Raw genomic sequence first — 21,153 nt, 5'->3', positions numbered from 1 at the left:
TCTTCGGATGCATCCGAAGAAGTGAGGTTTTTACTCACGAAAGCTTATGCCCAAATAAATCTGTTAGTCTTTAAGGTGCCACCAGACTCTTTGTTGTTTATGTTAATATCACATATTGTAGCACAGATATATTTTAATCAACATATATGAGACTGTGATTTTTCCTTACAAATTGGAGTTGGTAATCTGTTGAAAATTTTCAACAATTTCATCAAATATTTCCAAATACAGTCGGGCCTCAATTTACACGGTGGTTACATTCTTGAAAAAACACGGTGCAAATAGAAATCGCTTCAAAAGATACCAAGGGTCTATGGGAAATAAGGGTTTAGGTTCCAGGCTCACAAGATGACCTCCATAATTTATCCAATACAGGTTTGAAATTAAATTTCAATAATTTTTTTTTTAAACTTGCTATTAACCTTTACTGATGTTAAGGATGAACTTGATATGATGATGATGCTGATGTTGTTGAAATCAGAACTCCGAGGGTTTGTCTGGGGAGGCCAGGGAGTGGGTGGCCGTGACGTGGGAGGGAAGGCAGGAGGGATGGGGTCACAGCTAATTGACTGTGCATAACTGAAACTGCAAAAAAAACCCATGTAAATTGAGGCCTGTACAGTCGGGCCTCAATTTACACAGTATTTTTTTGCACGATTTCAGTTATGCACAATCAATTAATTGTGACCCTTTATTTTTGTACATGGTATGGATTTACTTTTATACCGTGAGGCGCTGTCACCAAGATACGTAGGTCAGTGGCGTAGCCAGGATGGGACACTTGGGTGGGCCTTGACTTCGGCTGTGTGGGCAATGATGGGGGTGGGGAGGCTGCCGGGTGGCAGCTGGACACTCTGTCTAGGGCACTGGCAATCCCAGGGGAGCCCCCAGGGAGTGGGATCGGGGCGCAGGGGCTTCCCCTGTTCCACCTGACACTCCTGTCCGGAAGGGGGGGGTCAGAGGCTCGCCTAGTTCCGCCCAGTGCTCCTGCTGGGGAACAGGGTCGGGGCACGGGGGCTTACCCCACTACACCCGGCACTCTTGCCTCCCCGCTCCCGTCATGCCCTCCTACCCAAGTGTCCTGACCTGGCTATGCTACTGCTCCACACTCCCTGGCCTCCCCAGACGCCTCAGATGAACCCTCGGAGTTCTGACTTCAACAACATCAGCATTATCATCATATCAAGTTAATCCTTAACATCAGTAAAGGTTAATAGCAATTTCATTAAAAAAATTTAATTTTAAAACCTGTGTTGGATAAATTAGGGAGGTCATCTTGTGAGCCTGGAACCTAAACCCTTATTTCCCATAAACCCTTGGTATCTTTTAAAGCAATTTTCTATTTGCACAGTGTTTTTTCAAGAATGTAACCACTGTGTAAATCAAGGCCCAACTGTACGTCTACAATTTGACCTGTTCTGGTAAAGGTAAACTACTTCTCACTTAGCCAGTGCTAGAGAAGGTATTGGAGAAATGGACAGATACAAATTACGGCACTGTCTGGCTTTGTGTTTCCATTGTAAATCTCTTTGTGCTTACATGTGTCATAAATCTTTGATTTTTCTCTCTTTGTGTGGGGAGAGGGGAACAAGGAGATGGTAAAGGTTGACAGAGAAAATCTCAGTCCAGAAACTACTTATTAAATGTGAGCTTGCTCACCCAACATTGATATGAGCATAAATTTTTCAGTTATAAGTGTACCAAACTACTTTTTTAAATTTGGTTACTTACTTGCTTTAAAGTTTTGTATACTATTTATATATAAATAAAGTGGTCTAAAGCCTGCTAGTTTTTTAAAAGGAAAAAAAGCGATGCTGAGGTTCAAAGAGAGGCTACTATGCATGTGTATTTAGTTTTTTGGAGCCATGTTATGCAAATATTAAATTTTCACAGTATACATTTTAGCACAGAGCCACTTGGAATGAATTTTGTGAATGTTCGTTAAGAAAAATAAAACTTACACATTTTATATCACATTCGTAATTTTTAGGCATACTATTGTTAATCCATGATTACCTTTTCAGTATAGTATATATTGCGAAATTCTTTGTTCTGTAAATATTGCATTGAGGGGTTTGTCATATTGTTGAGTTTGAAGAAGTCACAGAATTCATACCATGTTTGTAGAATGCCATTTCAGTGAAGTAAACCGCTATTGTAAAACTACATCTAAGTAGCATTTTGTCCAACAATGCCGATAAAACAATGCATATTCAGAGTTATAGCAAAAACCTCAATTCCACAATATGGTATCATTTTTTTGATGATGATTGTACACGGAGGAGGTGTTAACACTGGAAATAAAATATATGTATGTACAGAGGAATTAGAAGGGGTCATGATCTCTTATTGTACACCATTTTACGCTTAGAAACTCCATTCTGGGTGAGGAGGTTTCTGCATGTGAGTTTTTTCCATTCAGGTTTTATACTGTTCCTCTTAAGTGATTACGGAAGGTATGAAACTTATTTTAAAGTTTCCAGACTGTACTTTAAAACAAAAATAACTCTGTCCATTTTTGCAGGTGCCATAAATTATTACATTGTAGGATATTTTTGTCTTATGTCTGTGTACTGCTCCTGGTCTCTATGAATTTCATGTCACTTATTGCTGTAAGATTGACAATACACCTGATGAAATGGACAAAGTAGAAATCACAAAGTCAAAAAAATGCATGATCACATTGCCCCCATCAGAGATTTTGGCAATAAAAACATAGGAGAATCCATTCTACCAGATTAAGAATGAACTCTCCTGTGGTTTTTATTGCCAAAATCTCTGAAGGGGCAACGTGATCATGCATTTTTTTGAATTTGTGATTTCTACTTTGTCCACTTCATGAGTATTTTCAGTCTTTTATCAATAAGTGTGTGGTTGTCAGTTACACTTATTTCAAGCCAAAAAGACAGTTGGCAGACTGATGAAAGATTTCAGGTTCAGATTAAAATTGTGGTCAGTGGAAGGGCAAAATATACTGCCAGTTTGGTCATAGGTGTTTTTAATATGAAATTTGATATTAAAATATTGCACAACCAGAACAACACTGAACATTTTTCACTTGTGACATATCTGCATTGATATTTAGGAGTTAGCCTTCCATACTACTTAGGTGAAAGTGCCTGTAGGCTATGAAAAACAAAGTTGGTAGCAGAAGTTGTAGGACCTAATATGAAGGAATGTACGTATCAATTGATATTGTTTAAAACAAAGTCGCGAAGTTCAAGATCTGAAATTATATTTTGATCAAGGATAGTTACATTAGTATGTTTGGTTCCATACTATGTATTGTCTCAGACAACCCTGTCATCTTAGGTCAATAACAGTACTTTAAATTAATTAAATAGAAAAAACTTAAGCCAACATCTTTAACAGAGAACACTGTTCTTATATAGTCTGGATTTTTTTTTAAATCCTAATTATAAGAACTGCATATTTAAAGACATTCATTGGAAAGCCTTTTATGTTATCAAGACTTTTTCTTTTTAGGTTTCTACGTGGAATGAGCATTCCATGTGTCCTCCTAGGCATGAATGAAGTGGCCTGGCAGGAGACCAGAGGAATGATGCATGCGAACATTGGTCAGGAAGCCAGTGGGGTTGGAATAGGGGTTGCCCCAGCTGGAACAGTAGGTGGAGCAACAGCAGGGCCAGGGCCTGGAACTTCCGGGCCCAGTTCAGGTGGAAACAATCCTCACACCATCCCTACAGCTGCAGTGTCAGGTGCTTTCAATGTCCAGGTACCCCTCAGTGGACGGTCTCAGGATGATGCCACAGTTGGATATTTCTTCCAGAGGCAGGCTGGTGAGCAGCTGAATGGCTACTCCAGCAAACATCGCTGGCCCACAGGAGATAGCATTCATGTAGATCATTCGGTAGGTAGCTTATTTGTTTTTTTTCATTCAAAAACTTCTTATGTTTTTTTCTTAAATCCAAATCTTTCAGAAAGCTATACGTGGGTTAAGCGTGTCTTTCTGTATCAATTATAGCTTCAAAGCATATAGTTTTCCATAATGTAAACCATTCAGTTCTTTGTTTGAGCAGTTAAACATATATCAGTTTAATTATTCTATTGTAATACTTTAAGTGTTCATTAAAAAGTTGTTTGGTTAAAGTAAATAAGCATTACTTTTCAAAGTATGTGTCTAGTTTTTTTCCAGGAACACTAACAAGTATCATTCGTTAGATCTGAAATCAGATGGTAGCCAACTGTTTTAGTTTGATAAAAGGCCAAATTATAACAGACCTAATGAAAAGTAACATGGGTCTTGCACACAATCTTACTTGTTACACTTGCAGGTAAAAACTTGTATTATCAACACTATAAACACGTAAGTAGTAAAACTAAGCAAGGGGTACCTCTTGTTTAAACTTAACATTATACAATAGGTTATTACCTGATTCTTTTGTAGATAATGAAATGTAGTTACCCACAAAGCTTCAAATAGCAAACACCTAGCTCCAAATTTGTAACTGCTACAGCTTTCTAATTTCTCTCGTTAAACATTTACTCTTGAAATTCAGAAAACAAAACGTTCTTTTCTATGAACCTGAGTTCGGCAAGTTAAAAGGTTCACTGGCAATTTCTTTATCTTCCCAAACCCCAGGGTTGTGGGGTATGTTCCAAGGAAATGCAGTAAAATGTAGGAACATGAATAAAACAAAAATTTTTACCAACCTAAAAGTTCGGTTATCTTTATTTTTCTCATCCATTTGCTCTTCTTCTTTACCTTAATTTCTCTTTTCATTTTATTTCTTGGTTTTGTTTTTATTCTCCCTCCTTTCTCTTTCCTGTAATATTAATTGCACAGCAAAACCTCTCTTGTCAGTACCTGCTTCTTTGTATTGTATAAAATATTATATTTAATATATTACTAAAATATAAATCAAGTCCCTCGCAATATTCTATTTGCCCACTTGGGGCAAGTAATTATTTTGAATGTGTGATAACATAATAGCTTTTTTCCTCATCATCTTTGGCTTTGTGGTAAAGGGTGGGCAACTAGATTGCGTGCTGAGGCTGGTTGAATTTTATTACAGTTTTGCAAGGTGATACAGTCTGTGTGTGTATTTATGTATTAAGCTATTCTTAAGCAAGTAAGAATTGGCATATCTTCTCCCCCATCCGGGGAGCAGAGAGAGATGCAGCTCAGATTAGCTTTATGTAATAACACTATTTAGTCCTTCAGAGTATTGCCACGCTCATCCAGGAGAGAACGGTAAATGTAAAAATTCTATACCTAATGTGTTTTAAAAAGAGCTCCAAAAAACCCCTAATTCTTGAAAATATTTTGTTTTATGAATCCTAAAGAGCCATAAAGGGGAAGTTTATTTTACTTTTGCTTATTCACTTTTAATTGCTTGGGAGCAGTAATACTTTTCTAACCTATATAACTGAGCAATATCTCCTTTTGTGTTCTGCCATTTTCACTGTTTTCCTTCTTTGATAGTCTAGAAAAATAGGAAATTGCCACGAAAGAACAGATCAATAGACTTCCCTAGTGCTGTTCTGTGTGCCTTAAAAGTTGCAGTGTGTTCTTTGTGGGCCACAATGCACACAGAACAGCTGCTTTTGGGGTGGATATGTGAAAACAGGAATTACATTCATATTTACCATCTTGTAAAGAGCCAGCACTCAGAGTGAGGTTCCAAAAGACCTGGTACATCTAAAAGCTAGAATATGCAAACTTTGAAAGTATTTAATTACCATTCCTTTCTACATGCATAGGTTAGGAAAAATCAGCACATTTGTGTGAGAGATGAAAGAGGTGGATATTTTGACATGTTTGGAAAGAAGGACTGCATAGAAATGACGTTAGTAAAAATGACTGAAATCCAAAATGAGGAAATTAAAATCCTTAGGTTCAGTATGGATTACTTAAGCATACTGTAGCTGAGTCACCGAATGTATGAATATGCCTAAAATAAAAAAAAAAAAAGCAGGAAGGAAAGAAAATAAGCAATATGGAGAAAAATGGTAAGGTTCAAGTTGCAGAAAGTGGAAACCCAGCTCAAGTGAAGCCAGTAGAAAGGAGCAAAACTATTGCAGATAAAATACAAAATGGAAACTAGCAAACTTGGGAGAAATTTTCATAGAATCATAGAACTGGAAGGGACCTCGAGAGGTCATCTAGTCCAGTCTCCTGCACTTAAGGCACGACTAAGTATTATCTAGACTAGGGGTTCTCAGACTTTTGTACTGGTGTCCTCTTTCACATAGCAAGCCTCTGAGTGCGTCTCCCCTTATACATTAAAAACACTTTTTAATATATTTAACACCATTATAAATGCTGGAGGCAAAGCGGGGTTTGGAGTGGAGGCCGACAGCTCGCAACCCCCTATGTAATAACCTTGCGACCCCCTGAGGGGTCCTGACCCCCAGTTTGAGAACCCGATTTAGACCATCCCTGACAGGTGTTCGTCCAACCTGTTCTTAAAAATCCCCAATGATGGAGATTCCACAACCTCCTTAGGCAATTTATTCCAGGGCTTAACCACTCTGACAGGAAGTTTTTCCTAATGTCCAACCTAAATCACCCTTGCTGCAATTTAAGCCCATTGCTTCTTGTCCTATCTTCGGAAGTTAAGAAGAATAATTTTTCTCCCTTCTCCTTGTAACAATCAATCTTCCCTCATAGGTCATGTTTGCTAGACCTCTAATAATTTTTGTTATTCTTCTCTGGACTTTCTCCAAATTGTCCACATCTTTCCTGAAATGTGGCCCCCAGAACTGGCCACAATACTCTAGTTACGGCCTAATCAGCATGGAGTAAAGCGGAAGAATTACTTCTTGTCTTGCTTACAATACTCCTGCTAATACATCCCAGAATGATGTTTGTTTTTTTTTTTTTTTTTTTTTTTTTTTTTTTTGCGCAGCAGGGTTACACTGTTGACTCTTGACTCATATTTAGCTTGTGATCCACTATGACCCCCAGATCCCTTTCCGCAGTATTCCTTCCTAGGCAGTTATTTCCCATTTTGTATGAGTGCAACTGATTGTTCCTTCCTAAGTGTAGTACTTTGCATTTGTCCTTATTGAATTTCATCCTCTTTACTTCAGACCATTTCTCCAGATCATTTTGAATTTTAATCCTATCCTCCAAAGCACTTGCAACTCCTCCCACCTTCGTATCCTCCCAGACTTTATAAGTGTACTCTCTATGCCATTATCTAAATCATTGATGAAGATACTGAACAGAACCGGACCCAGAACTGATCCCTGCGGGACCCCACTCATTATGCCTTTCCAGCATGACTGTGAACCACTGATAACTACTCTGGAATGATTTTCCAACCAGTTATGCACCCACCTTCTAGTAGCTCCATCTAGGTTGCATTTCCCTAGTTTCTTTTTATGAGAAGGTCATGCAAGACAGTATCAAAAGCCTTACTAAAGTCAAGATATACCACATCTGCCACTTCCTCCCTTTCCACAAGGCTTGTTAACCTGTCAAATAAAGCTGTCAGGTTGGTTTGACATTTGTTCTTGACAAATCCATGCTGACTATTATTTATCGTCTTATTATCTTCTAGGTGTTTGCAAATTGATTGCTTAATTATTTGCTCCATTATCTTTCTGGGTACAGAAGTTAAGCTGACTGGTCTGTAATTCCCCGGGCTGTCCTTATTTCCCTTTTTATAGATGGGCACTATCTTTGCACTATTCCAATCTTCGTCTCCTGTCTTCCATGACTTTTCAGAGATAATTGCTAATGGCTCAGATATCTCCTCAGTCAACTCCCTGAGTATTCTAGGATGCATTTCATCAGGCCCTGGTGATATGAAGAGATCTAAGTAATTTTTTGACTTCTTTCCCTATTTTAGACTCTGATCCTACCTTAGTGAATGCCAGTGATAATATCTTAGACGTCCAGTCTAGTCAGCCACAAAGCAAATATCAAGAACTTTCTGAATACTAGAAGTAAGAACATTGCAAGAGGACTGGTGAGTTGAGGGACAATTATGGAGATCAAGGACCTTGCAGAAAAGCTAACATTTTCACATCATTCTTCACCCAAAGAATATTAGTGGGTCACCCATACTGGACTTACTGATTTTCAGACAACAAAGATAGCATTGTTAGTGACTGAGTCAGAAAAGGAGACACTGGAATAAATTGATTAAAGAGCAACAAGTCACCTTGACTGTATGGTATTTTCCCCATGTATTCTGAATGAATTTGAGAATGAAGTTGCTGAACTGCTAATACAAATATGCAGTCTGTGACTAAAATCAGCTAATATTGCAGAGTACTGGAGGATATCAAATGTACATATCTTTAAAAAAAACTAAAAAAAAAGGCACATGGGCAAATCCTTGGAATTGCAGACCTAGTGAAGCTTACTTCAGTAGCAAAATATTTGATTGTAATTATAATTTTAAAATAGAATTATAAAACAGGTGAGCGTGAGACAGTAGGGACAAATCAATCAATACATCTTTTCTAAAGGAAAATTGGTTTTAATTTACTAAAATTCTTTGAGTTTCTCAAACGAATAGTGGATAAAGAACAACTGTAATTATGCCCCTTTGTCAAAATTCCTTATAAGAGATACTAAGGAAACTACATCTCACCCCCTGACTACTTAAAAACTTTAGTGGATTGGAAGCAACTCAAAAGTTAGAAATAAATAATAGGAATAAAGGATCAATTTCTAAGATGACAAAAGGTACCCTAGTGTTCCATAGTAGGGCTGATGTTTCATGTACTAAAGATCTGGAAAGCAGTGTGAACAGTGAGGTGGAAAAACTTACAGATGGCGTAGTTATTTCAATTAAGACTTGACAAGAGAGGAAATTCAGAGAAGACAGAATAAAGTTAGGTGAATGGGGAGCACAGCTGTAGATGAAAATTCCTTGACAAGTGTAAAATAACATGCTTTGGAACAAATAATTTGAATTATATGTATTGGTTCTAAACTAACCATTCTGGCAAAAGACTTTGATATTGTGGTCAGCTCAGTTTTGTAATGGCAGTGAAAAGAAAAATAAAGAAAATACATTGCATAAAAAACTTCACTGAAAATATTATGCCATTTATATTAGTTGATAGTACACCTTCACTTAGACTTGTGTTAAATTCTGGTTGTGTCATTATAGAAGATCTATTGGACTGTATGGACCACTGGTCTGATCTTGTACGGCTATGTCTGTTTTTCCCAACTCTGAAAAAGATTGTAGAGCAAGAGAGGGTTGGTCAGCAGTGGGGGGAGGACATCTACCCTCTGGCATCATCCCTTCATCAGCTCTACAGGGATTTTTAAGAGTAAATTAGTGGTCACCATGAACCTATGTTTAGTGGAGAATCCTCTAGGACCTGAGAAGTGAGTGACTCTGTGAAAGTTTAGAGACACATGGTGTCAAGGCTGAATCCCCACTCTGGCACTCCGAGTGCAGGAAGTGGGGGCGCGCAAGGATTTTAAAAATTAATACTTGCCACTCCAGGCTTGTATTAAACTCCCAAGGTTACAGCTTCTCTCTGACCTTGGCTTGGTAAACGCTGCCACCACCCAAATGCAAAAAAGCCCCTTTGAACCCAGGAGAGAGCACTTGGGAATTCTTCCCTTTGGGGTACCCTCAAGCCCTTTCACCCTCCCCCCTCTGGGGAAGAGCTGAGAAAACCACAGCTAATCTCCTTTGTTTTCTATCAGCTAATCAAACAACATACACAAACTTCTTAGGACACCAAAAATCCAGTCTTGTTCTTAAAAAAAGTAAATATTATTAAAACAAAAAGAGAGAAAATACATCTGGAACTTGGGCATTTGCTAGTATTTAAGAGAACAATTCCAAAAATTAAGCATGCAAACTAGCTTTCTCAGGGGTCAGCTTAAAGGTTACAAGTAAACAAAAGCATCAGGAGTTAGCACAGAGGAGATCCACAAGCCAAAATAAGAAATAAACCTGATAGTGTCTAAACATTCCCTATCCAAATTATTCCTTCTAGGTATGGAAAATACTTTTTCATACCTGGTTCAAACCTTACACAGCATTTCTGCTCCGTCCCTGCAGCCCCAAGAACAACCACAGACAAAGGGAAAGTTTTTCCCATTTAAAAAAGTTCTAGCCTTTCCATTGGCTATTTCGGTCAGGTGCCCACTCCTTTTCTTTTACCTGTGGGCTTGTTAACGCTTTACAGGTAAAGCAAGCAGAGAACAGACACCAAGAGGGATTTTACAGCTAACTGGCTGGGTGTCCATAAGGGAGTCTCTCTCTCTCTCTCTCTCTCTCTCTCTCTCTTCCCCACCTTCCCCCCTCTCCCTTCAGTTATCACACATGGTCTTTTCAGAAGTCTCAAGATCTTCACAGAACTTAGACAAAGCAGACATTAGTGAATTTTGGTGGAAGAATGCCAAGGAAATACTGCAGTTACAGTAAAGACTACCAGAAGCCTCCTATACTTACAATAAATAGCAGTATTGTCAACAAGAGAATGTAAATGATTACACCATTACACAAAGCCTTAGTGAGGTGCCAGTTGGAGTAACCCTTCTCATTTTGGGCATCTTACTTCTATTAGAATTTACGAGAAGGTATAGAGAGCAGCAACTACTACATAACTTTATCAGAAGTAGGACAGAGTCTTAGTTATCATAGGTTGAAAAGCTTATTTTGTGTACAAGATGGAGGAGAAGTTGCTAGTCATCTATTGCAGTATGTAGGTACGTAAAAGGGATCACAAAAACTTCAGTAAGACTTTGTTTCAACTATACAAATATGGGGAAACACGTGCATTATTAGAAATTGATATATTAGCAACAACAGAATCAGCAGTTTAGATTACATATGTTGAAGCGCTTTCTTAGACAAAAATATTTGGAATTCTTTACACCAAGAATAAATGGACAATCGTGATATCTTGGGTTTTAAATAATATTGCATGCTTAAATATGGATTTTTCTTGCTCAAACATGCTGTGCTAACACATTTGCCAAATTTGAGATTGGGAAGGAATTTTCCCACACTGAACTGTACAGGAGTTTCACCTTCTTTTGGAGCATTGAGTTGGAATAGCCATTTAGCTCAGGTGAATATTTCCCACATAATCAGTTTCCTGTAGTTTCAGTGGGAGGAGAACTTTATAGTCATTTGTTCTTCCAATTGTATAGATGCCTTACTTAAAAAAATGTTCTTGGGGAATCTAGCTAAGAATTTTAAGAACTGATTTTTAATTACATTTTTTGTTAGGTTAATGATAGGTTTCATTACATTCAAAATATTTTACTTGCCTTTTGACAGGGTGGATTTTATTGAAATCAAATTGATTTCAATCACTAGTCAAGAAGACTCGATTCAGTCATGGATTTCTACATAAAAGTGCATTCTTGTTGGTTGTTATAACCTTTATACATATTCTTCACAACTCGGAGATAGATGTAGGTTTCATTTTTAGAAGGTACGCACTACACATTTTTAAAGTGATTTATTTTGAAAACTTTTCAGATTAGTTTTACAGCTGTTTCAGAAAATGAATGATTGTTTGGTTATTTCATTTACCAAAGATAATTGAAACAGATAGTTCACCTCCCAATTACTTCATAAATTTCTCCAATTCAGCAGGTTAATCATTAATATTTGGAGGGTTTTCTTGCCATGCTATATTAGGAGGAGAACATCACCAGACAGACATTTAAATTGTTTTATTTAACTAAAACTACGTGTTATATTCTGGACTTTTTTCTTCAACAACAAACATATAATATTTTAACAAAACAAGCATATGAATTTTTGAATTTAGTTAAATATTCGAGTTTTTTTTAAATCAGGTTTGTTTTTGTTAAAATTGTTTTTAACTAAAAAGTTAAATGAAATATTTAAAAAAAAAAAATTAAATCGACCATGTCAGCCAGATCAACATGAGAACCACTTAAAATATTGGTTACTGCAGCTAACTGTCATCTTCACCTTCATTTTCTTGTTTGTTCATAATCTGGAAAAGAAAAACAAGCTTTCCTGCTTTTTCAGGCCCCAAACAATTTCTCAATTTGGAATGAATTAGTCCAAAGGAAGAAAATATTCTTTCTACACTGGCACAAGAAGCTACTGCTGTTAAAAGTAAGACTATCACTTTTATAGTCTCTGAATCCAAGTGCTTAAGTGACTTCCACCAGTTCACGGTGTGACTTTCTTAAAACATCATCAGCAAACATATATTTCTTGAATGGTTCACCCTTAGTTCCAAAGTTTATTATAGTTGGCATTATGGAGGGATGATTGCTGGATGTCCATGTCATAGCCGACTCCTCTTCTTCAGCAGTTAAGGTTTGACCCTGGTACTGAATATTGGCAAGAAAATGAGCTGGAGATAGTGCTTGTCCCATTGTCTGTTGTTTCTCATCTCTCTATTTATTTATTTTATTTAAAACCATTTTTGCTGTTAACAAGCATGTTATCTCTGGAGACACAAATCCACAGTTTGAGAACTGCAAAACTATGCATCTCTGATAGTATCTTCTAGACTGAGCACTGAGTCTCATTGAGTAGATAGAAAGATTAACCTAAATAATCTATACAGAAGTCCCTGGAACCCCACAAGATTGGGTCCCTAATTCATGAACTATTGGAACTCGTTTACAAAACTTTTCTAAAACATTACATGAATATATATTCTCGTACTATAGAATTGGAATTTATAATCCCTATTCCATGATGAGATAGTTTTGATTAAGATACTTTATATCTTAAAACTATCTTCAGATACATTTTTTCCTCAAAAGGCATTTTATCAAAAAAATCCGATTTAAATAAAAAATCACTGATTTTTATCCACCTGAGGGCAATACATGCTAGCCTTAACCACTTCACTTCAAGTAATAACTAAAATTAGACATCGATATTACTTGTAAAACATTTTTAAATACAGTAAAAAAAGACAATCAGATTGAGTTACACTTGCTTAATGTGATGGGTAGGCCTGCCTGTTGTTCATGATCTTGTTCCAATCTGGATCACAAGATGAAAGCGCTACCCACATGTCAGGTGCATTGTTGAGTTGTTTTTTTTCTTTTGTTTTTGTTTTAATATTCTTTGAAAACACTTATTCAAAACAATGACAAATGTAATGACTTGTGACGTGTTTTGAATGTGCTATCACAGGTGAATTGCAGTAGCTCTTTTTCTTGTTCAGGATCAAGTTTTGTTCCATTATTGACTCAGATTTTCGAAAGCAAAAGAATTTTTCACCCAATGCTTTTCCTTCAAATTTTCAAACCTGTCTGCAGGGAAGTAGTGACTAAAATTGTCAGAGCAGCGAGGTGTAACTGTATGACACTTTTTTCATTTCATTCACTTTTTCTTCATTGATGCTGTTCTGCTCAGCATGTTGTAACAGTGTTGGTAAAATGTAGTAGCTCGGATGATTACTTTTCAGTTGTGCTTGCCGCAGTGCTAAAGACTTTTAGAATGCTTGTATCTGTTCAGTGTCTAAATAAATCATTGCCTCTTCCTTGTAACTTCAAATTCAGTTTTTTTTTAAATTGAAAAAAGTCAGCTAGAGATGACAACTTTATTAACCAACTGTCATCGTCAAACAAATTTGCCACGTTAGACTGTTTCAGGAATGTGAGTCACATTTTTCTGGTAGAGGAGTTTGTACACCCTTCTAAGCACCCTGCCCCATGACAGTCACCGTTCTTCGGTGTGAAACAGTAAATGAGTATGCTCCGCTCCTATTTTTGAGCCTGCTCTTCAGGAAGCTTCCTTTAATTAAATTAACAATTTTCACTACTTCCTTTACTACTACCATATTGTCAGGGAAATACTCTTGGATGCCAAAGCTTTGTGGTCAATGAAACAGTGATTCCAAACATCATTACCAGCTGCCTCAGATATTTTTTTCCACAACTCTGTTTCTACCTGTCCTATTTGCTGCACCATCACTTGTAATTCCTTTACAATTAGCCCAGTCCAATTTGTATTTTCCAACTATGGAGTCATGCAGTGCTTTGAATATCTGTGCTCCTGTTGTATTTGTTGGTAAAGTCAGACAGCACAGCAAATCGTCCAGAAAGTCATTTTCCACAATTTGAAATATCAGTATTCCCATCAAGTTGAATGGTAAAATCCCCCAGCTGACTATAACTGCAAACATTGCCTGTGATGATTTAATATTTTCTGCCAGGTCATTGATACAAATGTTAAATAGCATAGGGCCAAGAACCAATCCCGGTGGACCCTGCTAGAAAACACACCTGCTTGATGATGATTCCACATTTACAGTTAGTCAGTTTTTAATCCATATAATGTGTGTCATGTTAACTTTGCACTGTTCTAATTTGTAATCAAAATGTCATGCAGTGCTGAATGAGATGCCTGATGGAAGACTAAGTATATTAGCTATTACCTTAATCAAATACTATTTTACCCACATGAGCATTTGTCAAAGATAATTTTTCTTAATCATCACCTCAGTCACATCAGCCATCTCTCTTTGCATTCCTCCACTGGCTCATTCTTCACCACATCATACACAAACTACTTGTTTTTTCTTTCAAAGCCCTTCATGACCTATCCCTGCTCTAAGAACAGGAGTACTTGTGGCACCTTAGAGACTAACAAATTTATACCTTTAGTCCTTTTGGTATGATGTCTATCTGCTTGCATTTGGAAAGGAAGATGATGTCTGTCTGTATCTGTACGAGTTTTTTCATGAGGTTGATGGATTTCTACTCCATACGGCTAAAATGCAGTGCCTTGCATAATGACAGGTTTCAGAGTACCCTAAGGTGCCACAAGTACTCCTGTTCTTTTTGCGGATACAGACTAACACGGCTGCTACTCTGAAACCTATCCCTGCTCTATTATCATCTTTTAAATACCAGGAAGATCTTGATCCCTGTCTCTTCTCTGCCATTGATTCTAGCCTTTGTTGCCAAATTGTTAAATTTGCAGACAATCATCTTGGTGTTTTCTCGCGTCAGTCCTCATGCCTGGGAGGCATGCACACATCTGCAAAGCCACCTCACTGTCCTTAAAACTGTCCTCTGCCATGTTTCCTACAAAAACATTTGTCAGGTGTGCTTTGACTAGTGCTTTTCCTGCTGATTACTAGTCTAATTGTTATCTTGTGCTTCCTGGCCTGTTTGTTGTAGTCAGTGGTTATCACCTCTCAAACTTAGACTATACGCTCTTTGGGACAGGAACCATCTCTTTATGTGCTTATATAGTGCCTAGTAATTTTCAGTCACTGTTACTTTTTCATTGTATGAAAATATACTAATCAAGAATCTGGAACACTCAGCTGTGTCATATGGAAGAACTAGATTTAATTTTCTGGATTAAATTCAGTCTAGCACAGTTCCCATTAAAACCAATGGAGAAAAGGGGCCCAGAAATTTGGCCATGAAGGGTTCTAGAGAGCCTTGGTGAGCATGGTTGCAGTAGACCGGGGTAGGCAATCTATGACTCGTGTGCCGAAGGTGGCACGCAAGCTGATTTTCAGTGGCACTCATACTGCCCGGGTCCTGGCCACTGGTCCAGGGGGCTCTGCATTTTAATTTAATTGAAGCTTCTTACAAACTTTAAAACACTTATTTACTTTACATTCAACAATAGTTTAGTTATATATTATAGACTTATAGAACGAGACCTTCTAAAAATGTTAAAATGTATTATTGGCACGCGAAACCTTAAATTAGAGTGAATAAATGAAGACTCGGCACACCACTTCTGAAAGGTTGCCGACCCCTGCAGTAGACTGAAGAAAGTTGAAGCCAGATTAAAAAGTATCAAAGACAGCATTGGAAGAGGGGAATGCAAGGCTCTGGTTGTAAATAGCATTGATCATAGAGATGAAGGGAAGGAGGAAGATGCAGCATAATTGGAAAGACAAATGGGTTTGAGGGATTAAATGATTTTTTGGGAATAATGGGGAATCTGATACCTAAAATTCTAATTAGAAATTAAATTAATTGTTTTAGGGTCATCTCTTTACCATTTTAGATAACTTTTAAAATTCTGAGATTAAATTTTTTGGTGGTTCTTGTATAGGCAAATATCAGGGGGTAGCCGTGTTAGTCTGTATCTTCGGATCTGAAGAAGTGAGGTTTTTACCCACAAAAGCTTATGCCCAAATAAATCTGTTAGTCTTTAAGGTGCCACCAGACTCCTTGTTGTTTTTGTATAGGCAAATGTTCTCTTTAATGCAGAGCTATTGCACTGTGACCCAATTCTACAATTTATTCATGTTGACTAGTACCTTTGCTGATTTTCTTGAATCCAGAGTGCCTCAGTGTAAAAGTTGCAGAATTTGCCCTGGAGCCTTCCATTCTACAATTGTTTTATTAGTTAATACTGTGGAAGCAGAGAAAGAACTGACAGGAAGGGGATGCAATGCATGACAGTTCTTTCTCTGCTGCCACAATACTAATCATTAATTACTTTTTTTTTCTACAGATGAACTTTAATTTCTTCTATTTGAATTCTAAGCTACCTATTTACTGGTGTTAAACAAGTTGTTGAAAATAGTTTTCACTGTTTAGTCTAGAAGTCATAATTTCTTCCACTTTCTTTGAAGATCTGTGCCAATAAGGGACTAATGTCCAAGGCTAAACTGTTTTTTCCTGTTTTGGTAGTCAAAACTTATTGAAGTTTAAAAAAAAAAAAAAAAAGTCTGTTTTCTTTCGCAGCTGCCTATTCAGACATAGTAGGGATACAATTCCTACAATCTTCCAGATTACTTTAAACAAGTACATTGTCCAAAGAGTACTCCCTTGGAGGATAAAATAAATTGATAATAGTAATTCCTTTTAAACATTGTCTTCACTTTCGCCATAGATAAAAGTAAAAAAAACCCCACAGCCCAGTATACCAGGGGTAGGCAACCTTTCAGAAGCGGTGTGCCGAGTCTTCATTTATTCTCTTTAATTTAAGGTTTTGTGTGCCAGTAATACATGTTAAGGTTTTTTAGAAGGTCTCTCTCTATAAGTCTATATTATATAACTAAACTGTTGTATGTAAAGTAAACAAGGTTTTCAAAATGTTTGAGAAGCTTCATTTAAAATTAAATTAAAATGCTGATCTTACGCCGTCAGCCTGCTCAGCCCACTGCCAGCCTGGGGTTCTGTTCACCTAGGCCTGCAGTGGGCTGAGCAGGGCGACTCGAGGTCAGGGCAGAGGGCTGGGGGCGGGGTGTGGAGGTGCAGGGCAGAAGGCTGGGTGGGTGGCGGCTCAGGGCAGGGGGCTGGAAGGGATATGCCCTGTTCCACCCCCTTACCCCAGGCCCGCCCTACCTCTCTCTGCCTCCTTTACGGAGCTGTGTGCAGCCTACCGCTCTTCCCCCTCCCCCTTGCAAGGGCCATCCCGGCAGGGAGAGGGAGGAGGAGGGACAGAGGGGCTGGAATGCACCAAGCTGTGGGGAAAAAGCGGGGGAGGAGGGAAACTTGGCTGCCGCAGGACCAAGCTTCTGCCTCCTGCCCCCGCAGGGGAGAGCGGTGGGGCTGAGTGGGGCGGGGGGGCAGGACCCCCTCACCACTGCTCTCCCCTGCGGGGGCAGGGGGCAGAAGCTTGGTCCTGCCGCAGCCAAGCTTCCCTCCTTCCCTGCTTCTTCCCCCAGCGTGACGCTTTCCGGCCCCTCCTCCTCTCACCGGCAGGCTGCGTGCCATTCAGAATCGGCTCACATGCCGTAGGTTACCGACCCCTGCACTATACCATTGACATTTTTTTCAAAATAAGATAGTAGGGAATGCTGACTAAAGAGTGCTGCAGTAAAAAGCTCTCTGGTTCTACTCAAGCTTTTCTTTAGATGGTAAAAACTTGAAGGACCAAAGGTAAAACTTGAATTTTGAAACATATGCTGGTGAATTTTGAGAAATTTTTTACCTGCTCACTGGCATCTTGACTTCCATCATACAAAAGTAAAGTTTACTATGGTCCAACATGCCTCTTGAAAAGTAGTAGCCCCATAGTTTGGTGTTCTATCTCCCTAGTTCTTGGTAGCCATATCATTTAAAAGCTGTTGGCAGAGATTATGATTTGGAGTCTTTGCCCCATTCTGGGTCAGAGTAATAGCATGGACGCCATAGAGATATGGTAAAATGTCTGAGAGAAGGAAAGAGTTCTCAACCTTTTTCATGCTTGGGCCCTCCTCCCATATAACCAGAATGTAGAGGGATGCCTTTCCTTTAGCTGTATGGGAAAGCTATAGAGGTTGCATCCAGTCCCCAGGGTGACTGTTCTTGACCCCCAGGTTAAAGAGCTTTTGTGCTAAATAGTATGGTAAATGCATAGGTTTAATGTAGGTGACCAAAATCTTCCAGTGTACTATTGAATAATGTAGCTGGTCTTCCCTTTGTGCATATGTATGTGTATATATTGAAATATGATCATAAATAAAAAATATATTTATGATCATATTTAAATACTTCACAGATTTAGTGGGTGTTGTGAAGCCTTAATTCTTGAGCTGATTTGACTGGAACCAACAGTCACTGGAAACACACTAGCATTCTGGTTTGGATTTTTAATTGAATAAATGTATCTTCAGTAGCATAAAGCATTGTTTTGTGTAATGGAATAGTTTGGTGCTGCAAAATTCTTTGCCCACTTCCCCCATGAGGATTTTTTTAAGAGCACTTAAATATAATTAGTTTTTTTTATTTTGTTTTTGTTCACTGATAGACTTCTGATGACTATCTGATCTTCCCTCTTACTATGTGTGTGGTTTTGTGTTTGTTTTGTTTTGTTTGTTGTTTTACAGTGCTTAGCACAATGAGGGCGCAATCTTTATTTGGGCCTCTAGAGGCTACTGTAATACAAATAACAAAGAGGGAAGAAGAGGCATGCATTGGTATTGCTGGGAGACTGAGGTGAAATTGGGCTACACTGATCATGAAATTGAGAACTAATAAATCACAGGAGTTAACTTGAAGTAGAATAATGAAAACTAGGTCTCAAAAGAGACACAGTGAATTACTTCCTCAAATATATATGGTTTTAAATCCTTTTGTAAGTCTCCATTCCGTATTAAAATGATCAAGCAGACAAAGCTATCTATTCTAGCACAATACTCTGTCATGGTGAGTAGCAAAAATTGGCACTTTATTTCTGTATTACTTCCAAGCACAGTGTCTAAGACGATACCTCTCATTATTCTGTTCTGACTCGTGGCCTGTTTGTGGCAAGATGCTAACTGATTAACTTAACTAGTGTAGCTTTGTCAGTCCCAGGATATTAGGGAGACAAGATGGGTGAGGTAATATCTTTCTCACCAGCAGAAGTTTGTCTAGTAAGAGACAAGCTTTCGTGTGCTGTGTCAGCCAGGCTGTCTCTCTCTAACTTAACTTGAGCCAGATTGTGTGATGTGCAGTATCTTAAAGTTAGAGAAAATTATGTGTGTTTTAGATAGTTCTCTTAAATGGGCACTATCGACTTCAAAATGACACTTCTGTTTAAATAGTTTTTACATATATTTTTTCCAGTTTTTCTGTGTATATACAGCAGTAGGGGAGAGAACAGTTCATTTAAAAAAGTGTGTGTGTAGTTGTAAAATCATGAAAACTGGCAGGAGGACTCTGGCAGGGGGAATACATGAAACTACTTCAAATTCATTTTTATTTATAATCTGGAAAGAAAATATTTAACCAGCTTTTCAGTTGACTGTGTCTCAAAACCAGAGTTTTGGTGAGGGGGAAGGGAGGAACTTCTGCTTGCCCCATGGTAAGTTACATTGGTGTTATGTAGTGAGTTCTGCCCTGTTAATTTTCTTCAGAATAAGCGGCAGTCCTTCGATCATTGCTTCAAGCAGAGGTATCTGGTCAGCATCATGGTGATGAGAAAAATAACATTTTTGTAATCTGTTTTCAGAGTAAAACCACACTTTGCTAAATCACTTTGGTTCTAGAGCTGTGAAAAAGGCTATCTGGAATACAAGAATTATTTGTTGTAAATCTAAATAAAAATGAATGTATTATCAATATTAGCAAAATAAATTTTTGAACCTTCACTGAAAATGTGACCTGCCTTATGGCTGTGTACAAATAAATGTGGATCATTCACAGTATGCATTTAAATAAGTCTTTCTAGAGCATATATGCATTTTATCTTGGTGTAAATCAGGACCCAATTATTAAAACTCTTGAATAGAGAGAGAGCTGACTGTTTAACAGTATTAGCATGTGTTACCAAGAGGAAATCCTCATATCTTAAGGAACATACAGCCCAGTTTTGTAAATAATTTTCCTTGCATCAACAGTGACATTCTTCTTCTTTTTCAGAAGCTCCCAATACAAAAGGTTCTAGAAGATTTTTTTTGTCTATTTTTTTTAATTTGGTAAAAATATAGCCAAAACAACTGTAGCATCAAAAAGGTGTCATGTTTTCATTTTACAAAACTCAGTGACATTTACCATCCCTGACCTTGTTTCACTCTTTTCTTCACTTTCCTTTGTAGATGTTTTAAATAAATGGTTCCTAACCAAATAAGATGGAAAGTTGAAAAACCTGCTAGGTTATGTGGACGAAAGCATTAGGATATATGTCTAGTCATTTTTCAATACTACCGAGACCTTTGGAATTAAGAAAATGTAATGTGATTGCTGTAAAATATGGTTTTAAACAATTTGCATGGAAGAGCCGTATATTATAGGCAAGGATGGTAATTGCTTTAGTGAAATTTGGCCGGAGGGTGACCTCTGTGTCAGGGGTATACCTTTTGCGACCCTTGTGAAAATCTTCCCAAATCTGGCCAAGTTATAAGCCTTTGCAAAATTATTTTGCACATGCTCAGTAGATTTTTGATTTTTGAAGCTAAGATTCTGTCCTCACTAAGCATGCTCCCTGCAGCCAATGGCTACAAGGGAGAAACCAAAATTTCCATCTTAAGTGCTGCTCTAGCTGTTGTGAGAAGGTTCCGGGCACTGAAGTTGAGAACAGGGAGCCTGTCTCCTGTACTGTCTGTGACCCCTCTTGCTGACATGGAGGCACCATGGAAGAGGAAGGCATCTGTTTTGAAAGCAGGGGAAGGGGCAGGGGGAGTGAGGATGGAAAGGAGCAGATTGGGACATGTGTAGTGAGATTGGGACTGGTTGAGCAAGAGGACTGTGTCTTGGGATGAGGAGGCTGGGACTGGTTGAGTTGGGGGTAAGAGGGCAGGTTACAAAGTGACTGATAGCAAAATAGTAGGCTATCATCCTCTATGTGAACTGGCGCCAGAGTGGGAGAA

The 21,153-nt window shown here is 38.1% G+C and overlaps 1 protein-coding gene across 5 annotated transcripts in view; it reads left to right on the top strand.

Moving 5' to 3' along the window:
- The first annotated feature begins 3,434 nt into the window (after positions 1-3,434).
- Positions 3,435-21,153, top strand: part of PUM2 (pumilio RNA binding family member 2) — a 103,393-nt gene continuing 85,674 nt past the window's right edge. For 2 of the 5 annotated variants that reach the window (XM_034766573.1, XM_034766571.1), the window contains exon 1: positions 3,452-3,871. In XM_034766573.1, coding sequence (XP_034622464.1) covers positions 3,461-3,871 — 411 coding nt within the window. In that variant the 5' untranslated portion in view covers positions 3,452-3,460. Of the gene's footprint in view, positions 3,872-21,153 lie in introns of all 5 variants that reach the window. The other 3 variants (XM_034766574.1, XM_034766572.1, XM_034766575.1) reach the window with 2 other exon arrangements.

The sequence above is a fragment of the Trachemys scripta genome, chromosome 3 (genome assembly GCF_013100865.1).
Source record: "Trachemys scripta elegans isolate TJP31775 chromosome 3, CAS_Tse_1.0, whole genome shotgun sequence".
In the NCBI taxonomy this organism is placed as follows: domain Eukaryota; kingdom Metazoa; phylum Chordata; order Testudines; family Emydidae; genus Trachemys; species Trachemys scripta.
This window is presented reverse-complemented; position numbering and strand designations above follow the sequence as displayed.